We start from the raw sequence: 12758 nt of genomic DNA, 5'->3' as shown, positions 1-12758 counted from the left end.
CAGCACTGCAGTGTTCATCTTCTGGGTTCAGTTTTACTACTTTGTCAATGGAATCACTGTACAGATGAGAGTTATTGTGAATTTTTTAAAACTAGTTTTATGTACAGAAGAAAAATAAGAGATCCCAGCTACAGAAATAGACTCATAGTACAAGCTACTCTGTCATTTCCTGAGCTACCTGGTACAGCCCATTTTAAGGGAATCACCACCTAGGGAAGAACAGAAAGAAGAAATGTCCATGCCTCTCATGGACAGAGGCATACTCTCTAGAGATGTAAAAAAAACCCCCCAAAAACCTGTATCAAGATTCCTTATTAGTAATGCTTTGAATCACACAGTGCCATGAAATAGGAAGAATCATCCCCTGTGGTTAGTGGATACTGAAAATAAGTAATTTTTGGTAATGCAGGGAGATTACACATGCAATCACATGTATTTTTATGCCCTTTAGCATCCCTGCAGCTGATCAGGCCAAGGAGGTGAATGATGACCTAACAATGACCATAACACAAAATGGTTTAGTGCAATCAAAGGAAGCTGCCTGAAGTGCCATGGAGAATCTTTTAATAACTGGAAATTTTAGAAATGTTGTGTGATTAACTAGTATCAAAAGCTCAATGTTATTCTTCAACCTCTGAAGGTAGTTTTTATTTCAGATCTGAAGAAGTGGCTTGGGTATTTCAGGGCCTGTTTTACTCTGTCTTAAATATCAGGGGCTCTGTAAAGCTCACACATAATGTTCATGATGAGAGCAGGCTACAAGACATACATACAGTGTCTAGCTCTAAAATGAATATTAAGTCTGTAATTACTGCAGATACTTTTCAAGAAAATTTACCTCAGCAACAGTAGCAAAGACACCTGACTTTGTTAGCCGTAAATGAGTGTCGGACTGAGAACGAGGACATCTGTAACAGGTGAACAGTGTATCTGCTATAGTCTTACCTTTTTTCCCCCCTAAATTTATCACTTCTGGCAGTCCCTCTTTGCACTGACCCCTGCCTCTCTCGACCCCCTGGCAGTAGCTGTCAGCATGGGCTGCCATCCATCGCACCACAGACGGGAGCTCTCATGCCAAGCTGGAGTTTGGGATCTTTTCCAGCCAGCATGGGCAGCCAAGCTGACCTGAACCACTGGGACACCTATCCAAAGATCAGGGAGTGAGGGAAAACACTTAATTAAGCAGGGGAGGTCTCTGCCAAAGGGAAATTAGGAAGAAATGTGGAAGTTTTATCTTCTAGCTAATTAAAACCTAAACCAAACTAAATGGCAGGGATTTTGGAGGGGCCTGCTGGAAACCTGAGGAGAATTTGAATGAAAACCAGAATCCTTCATCATACTTTTTAATTAATTATATCTGTAATTATTTTTTTTTTATCCTCCACTCAAATTTTTCTATTTCTCTTTCTAGGTAATTTTCAGAGGCGAGAAAGGGAAAGGGAGAACTGGGGATATTGGACTAGATGATGTGGTCTTGAGGAGAGGACGCTGCTCTGAAGAGCATTAGCCAAGACAATAGACCAGCAGTCATCTCCTCTTGCCCTTCTCCTGCAATTCCTACCAAACTTTGAAACAGAACTGCATAGAAAAGAAGAAAAAGTGGGAGAGCAACAACTTCTTAGTAGTCTGCAAAGTGCAATCTCATGGAAATTTCCCTTAAATACATGGAGAGCACCTCCCAGGATTGAGGAAATCCAGTCTTGGGCTGGTTCTTTTTATTAATCCTTACCCCTAAATCATATTTTATATGTAATAACTTTGTCCCCTGTTAAGCCTGGTGAATGTTCACAGAAAGAGGACTTGTGAAAAAGGGAGAATTAATTACAAATGGTAGCAAAAGAAAGCTCCACCTCCAAGTTCCAGTGTTAACTGACAGCCATTCTCATCCCATAGTGCTATCTTTCATGGATTAATTTGTGTGAGTCACATTGGATTAGTGAAAGCCTGGAACTGAACTTTGGCTTACTGCCACTGACCTTTGAAGAAAGGTTTTTCATATATGAAATAGCATTTATTTTGCTGTTGCTTCTGTATTAACCAAAACCAGTTATAGAGAGTAGGCATTGCATCCTGTAATATTGCTACGGCTGTGTTCTGTGTATATGTGTATGGTTAACATATTTATGTTTTTAGTATTTACAGGTTTTAGTTGCAGGGTAATTGGCAGCTGTACTTTATTTTTGTACAAGACAGGAGTTCAGCATCTTCTTCAATACTGCTGCTCATGCCAAATTATCAAAGTCAATTAATGGTGCTCATTGAAAAATGCTGGTGCAGTTTTTCATGTAACATCCTGAAGGCAAAAGACCAAATGCTCACCTGATGGAAACTGGCATCTGAAAACGCTCTACAATTTGCATTGAGCTCACAAGCAAGCCCTAAAGGGCTCCCAATCCTGCAAGAAGCTCCTGGTTCAGCTGGAGACTGAGCAGCCAGGAGAAGATGAGCTTGGATCTTGCAAGGTTGAGCCCCTTGACACTGCCAGGGATGATCCCTTCCCACAGGTGGCACAAGCCTGCGCAGGAGGGAAAAGGGCAGCCGCATTAACACTGCGCAAACAATTCCGAACGTGAAATGCCTCAAGTGGCCTTTGTCAAATGTCCATACTCCGCCCAACCTTCTGTATATAATAACCATTTTATTCTCTAGAACTAGAACAACTATTAGCTCTGGTGGGAACTAAGTATTTATCAAAACTTTGGACTAATTTTATAGTTATGTCTCATGCATGTGCTGATACACAGTTTTCCCAGGGAATTATTCTGTTTGGTTTGGTATGTTTCAAGTGGGCATCATCCTCACTGCTAGCAATTCTAAAATTGACAAAGTGATTGCAGCATTTAAGAAAATGACAAGAGATTGGCAAAATGTTAGTGGTACAGCCTTGAAGCTTAAAAAAAAAAAAAAAGAAATAGATCTCAGTTCTTTTGAATACTTAAATACAGTGTAAAATAAATGGCAGCTGCATAGCATGTTCATTCTTGTACAAAGTTCACAGATGCAAATTTGCAAGACCATTAGACAACATATTTCAAATCCCTGTTTCTGACAAAGTACCAGTCTGGAATTTTTTTTTTCCCATTCATCCCCTAGGACAAAACATGGTGTATATAGCACAAATGTATGTGACCAAACAGAGAGCCTCCTGCAAAACTGTATCAGCAAACATTTTGAAAAGGAAAAAAGCAATGTGTTTGTAAACATTAAATTTTAAACTGTTTTGCTTCAAAAATGATTGTGATCTTTTTCTCTTATATCACTTTGTGATATGTCAGAAATATCTGTGAATAGTTGAAATACCTTGTCCTTAATTTTAAATAATCAGTAAATGAGACTGTTACTTGCTATGAATTGGGAATCCTGTTTTCATTTCTAGATTGAAAGTCTCAATTTTCACTGCCGTGAAATGAAACAAAAGATGACAATACCAGAGTGAAACAGCTCTTATTACCAGTTTTAAAAATCAAAATACAGTTCACTATATTAGGAAGAGACAACTATATTTATTGTTCAGAAGTCTCACAGGTAATTTAAGAGCTTCTGCAGTATTAGATGTCCATTTTACAAGAAGGAGCAGCTACCAACATTCCTCACTCTGATTCAAGTGGCACAAACTGCTGTTAGATGCCAAGGAATATCAGATTAACACATTTTAGTCTGGTTCATCATATTACTACAACTTTCTGGGATTAAGATTCCCTGGTTAAAATGAAACCCCCTATTGCTGCAAGACCGTCAGAGTTTTTTGCCATTTTTACAATGGTTCCTATGGTCTCTAGAACCCAGAATCTGAATTAATTCAGATTAATTCAGGAAGTAGACAGAGATAACACAGGTGACAGGGTGGCGATTCAGGCCTCTGTTTCATCAGTGCATTTCATTGCTAGAATAGAACATGGCCTTGTCAAGCCTTGTGCCAGCTGCAGGATGAGACAGGAGTTCAGCAGTGTGTTTGAACTCTGGGGGAGCTGCTGTGGCTGTAGGTCATTCACCTCCAAAGCTGGTTGTGCTGTGACTCTGGGTGTTGTTTTCTCTCCACCTTTTGAACAGACAAGGTGAGGTGACCCAGAGGTTCTGTTGTGAGGATCCTTCTCCAGTTCTTGCTCCCCAGGTGCTTTTCAGGCAGCTCCCTCCAGCCACACACCTCAGCCAGGATGCCCTTTCCATATGAGCCTCAAGAAAGGGATGGAAATATGGCCTGAGGTTCTCCTATGAAGTAGATTATAGTTTTGGATTTAGTAACCAGGTAATAAAAATTCCTGCTTAGATACTTAAGCAGAATAAATTCCACTAAATTAACATGAAAATATTTATCAAATGTTTAACCTCTTGCCAGGTTATAATTGAATGTTCTTAAAAGACATATTCAACTCTTTTCCCCAAAGAGACTGAAAATAAGATTCTTTATAAATGACAGGTACTGGGACCAGTGGCAGTGTGCATTTTTGAATTTGCTGACATCAAAATCAGCAGAATGGAAGGGACCAAGACAAGATTTTTGGTTTTAGATTCCATTCTATACAATGCCTTCATCTCTCATCTGAATCATGACACTAAATCACTAGTGAGTGCTTTTAGTGAAGCCCTCATAAGACTCAGATAGTCATAAGACAACCCTAAAGAGAAGAACATTTATGACAGCAGCCTCCATCATCCTGCTCTGTTCTGCTGCAGAAAAGCTGCCACAGTAGCGGCTGCCTCCAACCCATGTGCCAGGGGTCTCCATATAAACCCCACTAGAAGTTATTTCTCCTTACAAATGAAGCACAGTATTTAGCAGAAAGATAGCTTGATCCATAGTCCCTTGATTTTAGCAATTCATTGTGACACTCACCTTGAAAGCTGTTCAATCTGCCTTTAAAAATTTGCAACAAGAAGCTATAGCTGTCTTTAAGATTTTAATTGTGAATGTTACACGTACAAGAGTTATTAATTAATTAGCAAGTGAGGTCCAGTTAAATATGAAGCAAATTTTTGCTTATACAGATCTACCTTTCAAACACCAAATTATTGAAGTTTTCCTAGTGTTTAAAATACTTTCTTACCTGCTGTTTTATCCTGACATCCTGTAGTCACACAGTGTTTTATGACTTCAGATTTTCCACATCAATTAAAAACAAAAAAAGAAGTTGAACAATGTGTTGGTGTAAACCTGCAACTTTAGAAAGAAATCCAAAACATTTTAGTGGTAAGTTTCAGTAATTATTTGAAAGATCATTACTTCATTAACTTTCAAAGTTTGATGAGATCCCTTTCTCAGACCTCACCTACAGCAGGCCTAGTGATACATGAGGAAATGCACTTGGAATGTCTGTAATGCTCCATTTGTTTAAAACACCAACAGACCAAACATCATCAGGGAGCATAAAGTCTTCAACAGACCAACAGACTGAACCACCTCTAGATTTCAGAAACCAGCCCCACCTAAGTTTTCAGGATTGTAAGTCCTAAATGAATCAAATCACATTCTAGTGGCTCTGCTCTCAACAATTCTCCTTGTGCACTTGTATGACACCTCTTCCAAACCTTTATTCAGTGTTTGAGCAAGGAAGCCAAGATCCATCTGGCACAAAGGATAAGGATGCTTCTCTCTGTGACAGCCAAATTCTGCTTTCCTCTGACCACAAGTTACTACAGCACTGTCCCAGTAATTTTTTTAACTTAATACTTTGAATTTTTACCTTCTTTTCAGGCCAGGAATAGTCCTCTGTCACACTTTTCTCCTAGGTTTTAACTTGCCATGCATTTCCCATGTTCTCATTTCAGACTCATCCTGAATACTCTTGATGCATTCATTTTGAGTTTGGCAAACGCCTGGAAAGACAAAGCTCCTTGTTTGGGAGCTCATGCAATGTGTGCCACCTCAGCTGGTGATGACACCACCAGAATCCTTAGCAAAGACCATCCTGGCATCCACATGTACAATATGAGTACAGATCTAAATGCAAATAAGCTGTGACCAGTGCCTGTTATGTTTTAAATTAGGAAAATAACTGCAAGAAATTGATTAAGAGGATTCAGAGGGGTGTCCAAGAGAGACACTGTGACTTCCATCTCTCCGAATTTCTGAGCTGGCTCAAAGAATGTTACCATCTTACCTCAATTGCTTGGATCAGTTGGAGGAGCAAAGTTGTTGGAGCTCTTCAGTTTCCATGTCCCAGAGTTGAGTGTTCTCTCTCAAACATGCATGATTACTGCTAATAGTTTAGGGGATTCCTTTAGCTGTTTGTGAATACACAGGGTTTGAAGCCACTGGAACTGCCCACTGGTAATAAGGACCACAACTCTATGGTGCACATCAATTTACACAGGAACCAGGAACCCCCACTGCATAGTTAGAGGGGTCATTAACCTGTGAGCAATTAACACTCTCCTGTCATATGCCACTGGTTCCATCCTGATTTTAAAGACATTATAGTTGGGTGAACTCTACTACTGAAGGTTGCCTCTTAGAACTGAGTGATGTTTAATTACTCACAAGGTCCATCAGGCAGTTTTGTGCAGGTTTAGGAGACCTCAGCATTCTGGCAGCTCATCTGTGTATTAGCAAACAACCCTGGCACACTCACTATGAAATACACTGTGAACTGCTCTGCCAGGTTTTTTTGGAGTAACTTGCTTGCCAAATAAAGATATGTGACAGGCTTGGAAAAGTATTACATTAATACAAAAAACAGGCAGAGAAAGTACATGGTACATCAAGGAATGCCTTCATCCCATATGGCCTTTGATCAGTTTACACTGGCACTTAGAGAGCTAGATGGGAATTTTAAGGATTCAACTACAGTTTGGCAACAGAGCTAGAGTCCACAGCTTCTCACACAAGTTCTTCATAACTCTGCATCTTTCATTCAGCCATCCCCTCCCAGGGTGCCACTTCATCCAAAGAGTGTGCTTGGCACTGCAGCAAACACAAATGATGACTACCTCTCCCTGTGGCTGGCTGTGAGCAGGTGATCCCTAATGTGTGGAACTCACTTCATTTTTCTCTCAGGCTTTGCCAGAGGTATCAGCTCTGGACAAATTCAAACTTCCATGTGCTCTAATGAAGGTAAGGAGCTTTTCATTCCCTGATATGGAAGTCTAATTTCTCCCTAAAGAGAGACCCTCACCAGAGGACACCCATTCTGTCTCTAGGGACCATGGTCTGCACTTGCTGCTCCAGCTGAAATCCCGCGTGCTGCAACTGGGTCTGAGTCTGCAGGTAACAAACCACACAAATCCCCCCAAAGAAGGCAATACCCTGAGCATGCAGCAGACAGATTTGAACTGTGACACTGCAAGAAGCAGCTACACATGAAACTACAGGAGGTGCAGATGAGGAATGCAAGAAATCCTGCAATTTGCACTCAGCAGCACACAACTGCAAAACAACTGGACTCCATTTCTGGCCCTGAACTGACAAAGACTTGTGAGTTTTCCAACAGCCAGTCTGCATGGAACAGCCTGGGAACACAGCATCTCCAAACCATATCAGGTTGCCAACAGCAACTACAAAGTAATCCTGCAGCATGCAAAATATTATGTGAGGGGGATTTTCAAACCTTGCTATTAAAAATATCCTTGGAATGATGGCTCTGTCCTGACACTCAATACAGACAACCCCTGCTTCATGTTTCAGTGACAACAACTCCCCTTTGGGGAAGAGAAACATCCTGCACTCATAAGGGAACTGCACGGAGCTGCAGCAGAACAGGCACAGGCTGCTCCAGTGGTCTCAAGCCTTGTCCACAGCCCCTGAGGGTGCCAGGCTCCTTGTGAGCACCGTGAACACATTCAAAGGATGAGTAGAAATGTTCTTTGTGCACCTCTCCACAGCCTTTTCATACTGCTGTAAGAAAGGTGAGTAAACACACCCACAGGACAGATTTGAGAAGGGAGCAAATGCTCATACTGTGCACCCAGAGTACGCAAGTGCCATTCACTTGAACTCACAAATTCTCCTGCCACATGCTGTCCTCTTGACACTGAGACTCAGGTCAACCAGCCTAACCTGCAACAGCAGCTAGTTCAGAGCAGTAACACAATTAAAAGCTTCTGTTGTCCAGCATTATTGAAGGGGAGAAACTTTATTAAAAGGTCTCTGACTAGCAGAAGCCTGGACCTTTTTCACTCATCCCTTTTTCATCACCAGAGTTAGGTGAAATATTAAAATGCTGCTCAAAGAAATACATCTGACATTCTCTCCTGCTGGACAGGTCATGTCAAAGCCAAGAAACCCAAAACACGTTACAGAGGAACTTGGGTGGCCATGAGACAAGCAAGTACATCAGACACTGATGAATTCACCACGCTCCCTGGGCTATTTGTATGTGATTTACCTCAGCTTCTAGTTATTTTTTAACAGGCCCCTGCCCTTGCCAAGCAATTGGGAAAGTCACTGCATGTTCTCCAGAAAAAAACATCCAAGCAGCAGTTCAAAGAGGATGCTGTAAATGGAGTTTTTACTTAGAGTAAGAAATATTGTTTAAAATCCTTTTTCTCCTGTATCTGAAAATGAACAATTTCTTTTGCCCACATCAAAGAATTGAAATGCAACATCCCTCCCTTCTCTGTCACATTCTACCCTGCACCACAGCTGTTTTTCTTCCCACCTAGGTACAACATGTCATTCCTATCTCATATGCAGACCACTGTAAGGGCTTCGGAGTAGATTCTTCAATTAAAGAACCCTGCCAACATTCAAAGACTTTAAAATGCATTTTCACCAACACAAACCAGGGCAGCATGAGGACCAGGCAAAGGGAGAGCTCTTGCAGCCTCACATTTCAGGACACTACTACTTTGCTGCAGAGCTTCCAGTCTAGCCCACAGTGACATCAAACTATCAAAAGCTCTTCAACAGAGCTGCCAGCATTTGTATAAACATTACCCTTGAAATACTCTCACCTGTAAAATGTCTCCTCTAGTACCAGTCACTCGAACCCTGTGGGCTGGTGGAGAGGTTGAGCTGCTCACTACCAGCCCCAGCTGAGGCTCTGACTCTTGGCAGGACCCAATCCCCAATCCTGCCACTACTGCCCCAGCTCCAGTGAGGGCTGGAGCCTCCAGGTGTGAACAGACTCAAACCAAGGCTCTGCAAATCAAACTGGAAGAGTTCCCATTTGCCTCTGAGCCTTCCCAGCTGGGCAGTCCATGAAGCACCTGAATTTGCACAACCCATCAGGCCTGCCCTGCCCACACCACAGTGTCAGGGCAGCCCCAGGAGCTGGGGATGCTGAGGGTACCCTGGACTGACAGCAGGCACTGGTGCTGCTTCTAAGCATGACCAAGGCTTTGATTAAGCAGCAAGCAGCCAGGGCTGCCAACTCAGAGCTGGAATGTTTCTTACCTTGTCCACGGGAAGTGTGTGTGGGCTTTGGAGCTGTGTGTTCACCACAGCACAGCATGTGGGGGTACAGCTTCCCACCTTCTGTATCTCTCACCCCCCCACGCTTACTTTTCCTCTTCCTCCTCCTCACAAAGCTTCCAGAGTTTCTCCAAAAGCACTTTATCCTCCAGTTTGTTCCAAGACCTCAAGTTTTTCTCTTCATCTTCCAGCTCTCTGCTGCTGCTGTGGTCTTGAGCTTTTGATGAAAAACAGGCTATCAAAGCCTTTCTCCTCAGCTGCATACTTTTAAGTTTAGGCTTCCCCATCTACAAGGAACATTGAAGTTGGGTATCAAGAACTGCACCTGGCAGCATTTTCCAGATCCTGCCCAAACAATAATAAAGTTTCTTTGCCTCAGGACTTGCTGAACCCAAACACTGTTTTCTCTGGCACGAGAGGCCAATTTACTTCTCGAGATAAATATTAAGCAAACAGGAATTTTTTGACTTTAGGAACAAAGAAGCTAGAACATTTTCCTGCCGCCTCAGTCACACCCCTTGCGCCTGTAACGCTGAGCTATTTTTAAAAATTAATTCCTGTGGTATCTTCCTAATAGCCATAAAGCAGCAGGGCATTCTCTGAAACACACTTTGCTATTATTACTCCTTCTATGCCTTCGGACTATGACCTTCCAAATTCAGATAGATTAGCCAGCTGTCAAAAGAAAAAAAAAAAATATTCTCTTTGTAGCCTTTTCTCTATTGCTTGTTTTCCCCAGGCAGCAGCTCAGATCTGGCAGGAAACCAACTTAGTTCCTGCCCTAAGACTCCATCACATTTTTGAAAAGTCCATATCCTGAATGCTGCAGTTTGGGCCTTCTGCATATTAAAAAAAGCAAAAAAAACCTTGTATCTTTTGCCAGTGTTTCAGCAAACAAAAATAGTGAACCAAACCCAAGTGAAGAACTGTTGCCCATCCATGTAATAACACTCTTAATACCCTAAAAAAAGTAAGATTACTATTTTAAATTGGCCAAGGTGCACCAACATCAGCCATTTAACAATCATTTCAACAATCATATCATTTCCTTCATCCAGGAGATGACAGGTAAAAGGAGTTTGTGACCTAGATAGTAATTTTTATAAAAGCACAGAAACCTTAGCAAATGATGATACAAATCCATATCAGTGTGAGGACCTCTTGTTAAAATAGCAGGCAAAGACACAGGGCACTTAGCTGTTCTCTCTTCTGTGTATTTGTTCTCTGGTATAAAATGCAGAACATTTTTTCTAAGTCTATGTAAATATAAACAAAGATTAAAATTAGGAAAAATATCTCTTTTTCCTGATTTCATCGTCTGAACTCTCAATTAAACTCCTCAGTAAGCATTATTTCCTGTGCATACCCACAATTTATTTCTGCTTGCCCATGGCCCATGCTGGGGGAGAGTACTCCAAGCAATCAACCTTTTGCTCCCAGCTCCTGACCTAATTCCTTTTTTTCCATCCTTTTACATGTTCCAGGCCACCTCCTAATGCTGAAATCAGCTTTTTGCTGCCTGAGGCAAGAGAAAGGATAGCACAACATACCCTTATGAAGAAGGGATTGCCTCTTGCCATGTTCTCTACCTGCCAGAGCAAGTCTGCAGACATGTGTCACCCTTGCTGCTTCCCTCAGCAATGTTTGTGAGGCCACAAGATATGGCAAGCTCTGAGGCAACCCCTCAAGGCTCTGGTTTGCATCTTGTCACACTCCTCCTGCCAACTGCCAACACACCCTTAGACAAAAGCCTCTTTCAAGTCAAAACCCAACTTACTGACACACAATGAGTCCCACAGCTGGTAACGGCAGATTTCAAAATTCAAAATTTTTACCCTGCCTGTTAATGCTCTTTTCTCTCTTCTCAGTGTGCCCACCTGTGTCCTAGGGAGGTGATGAACACAAGATACTGTGAGACACCTGCAGGTCAGAGCTTCACCCATCAGTACAGCCCACCCATGTCACCTCCCTCCAGGAGCTCACACTGCAGAGACAGCGCAGCACAGCTGAGTGTCACTGCCACACTGGGAAAGTACAGTCACAGCAAATCAGTAATCAAGGCTTTAGTTCAGACTGTGCTCTTTTGTCATCAGCTGATATTCTGGCCCACCAATTCCACCATCATTCATTTAGTCAGAAATTATATTCAATTCTCATGTATGTCAGAATCACAAATTTTACTTTGTTTCTTCCATGTCAAAGTTAAGGAAAAAAAATGGTGGGTTGCAGAGCTCCCTAAAGCCAAATTCTAATAATTGCTGGATGAGAAAACAACAAACAAAAGGTTTCTACCTAGAAAAAAAACCAAACAAAACATTATCAACAACTTCTACCTAGTTTCAGAACGCAAACAGGAAAAAGACTTCAACAAAAAAGAGCTGAATTCCATGAAAAAAAGGGTAATTTTTTCCTTCCAGTCAATATTTCTTGCAATAATGCTAGAGATTTCTAGCCTCTTTATTTGTTCTCAAAGACACTGAAAATTAAAAAATAAAATAAAATCAACTTTCAACCTCCTCTGACGAAACTACAACGAAGTGGAACAGATAAGAAGTTGAGCATGCCTCTAGCAGGCAGTCAATTCCCATACTACACAGTTATTTATATAGTAGGAACAAGATATATATTTTATATATGCAAAAACATATACCTATTTATGCATCCAGGTAACACATGTAAGAAGGGTCACTTGAGAAGTATTGCCAAGGCTGGTCAGTGCTGGAAAGCAGGACCTCCCAAATACACCCCTAGAGGTTTCTGAGGCAGCAGGCACTACCTAAGAAGGAAAGACCTCCCCTAGTGCCAGGTTCTCCCCATTTCACAGGTGGAAATCCTCAACAGTTTGTCAGGCCCTGCTTCTTTTAACAACAGCCTTCAGTCTCCTGACATTTAAAAAGGGTTCAAAGAAACATAACATGAGCTAGTTAAAAAATACCATGTGGAGTGCATACACACACCCACCCTGCTCTAAGCCAAAAATCACAGAAAGCAAAGTTTGTACAGCCTAATAGCACATCCTACTTGTCCCCCCTCTCCTGCAGAACTCCTCCAAAACAGTATCTGCCTCATTGCCTTGCCTGGTGTGCTTTGAAAGCCCCAGTGAACCCCTCTTCTGTGCCCGGCACAACAGGGCAGAGCCTGGCACCTCCAGGGGTACCTGATGTTAACAGAGGATGGAGGGATCATGCTGCAGTACTTTTCCTGACCTCCAGACAGAAGGTTTGTTTTACCTAATTTGAAGCTCCTCCTCTTGAAGACCACCCAAAATATCTTTGTGCAGTTCAGGTTGTATCTTAATCACCTGGCCAAAGTTGAGGCCTGCAGCTCTTTTGATCTCTTGTGGTTAATTAAACTTCTCACTCACTTTGCCACTGTTGATGCTGCTCTCAGATGCAGGGACTGCTACAAA

General features: G+C 41.9%; 1 protein-coding gene and 1 long non-coding RNA gene across 6 annotated transcripts in view; one reads left to right on the top strand and one right to left on the bottom strand.

The window, feature by feature from the left end:
- NPNT (nephronectin) overlaps positions 1-3351 on the top strand; it is a 49181-nt gene extending 45830 nt beyond the window's left edge. For all 4 annotated transcript variants that reach the window (XM_086888291.1, XM_086888289.1, XM_086888290.1 and 1 more), the window contains one exon: positions 1412-3351. In XM_086888291.1, coding sequence (XP_086744417.1) covers positions 1412-1507 — 96 coding nt within the window. In that variant the 3' untranslated portion in view covers positions 1508-3351. The remainder of the gene's footprint in view (positions 1-1411) is intronic.
- Positions 14-12098, bottom strand: LOC111927758 (uncharacterized). Of its 2 annotated transcripts, XR_015286640.1 has the most exons (6): positions 12000-12098; positions 9332-9636; positions 5682-5814; positions 5046-5158; positions 3993-4209; positions 14-2515 (listed from the first exon to the last, which is right to left on the bottom strand). It is a non-coding gene; the product is annotated as an uncharacterized LOC111927758 (long non-coding RNA). The 2 variants fall into 2 exon arrangements; XR_002863745.2 differs by lacking the exons at positions 5682-5814; positions 12000-12098 and having other exon boundaries at positions 9332-9875.
- Positions 12099-12758: the final 660 nt, after the last annotated feature.

This window comes from Cyanistes caeruleus, chromosome 5 (genome assembly GCF_971803275.1).
Source record: "Cyanistes caeruleus chromosome 5, bCyaCae1.hap1.1, whole genome shotgun sequence".
Taxonomy (NCBI): domain Eukaryota; kingdom Metazoa; phylum Chordata; class Aves; order Passeriformes; family Paridae; genus Cyanistes; species Cyanistes caeruleus.
Note: the sequence above shows the minus strand (reverse complement) of the source record. Positions and strands in the feature narration are given on the sequence as shown.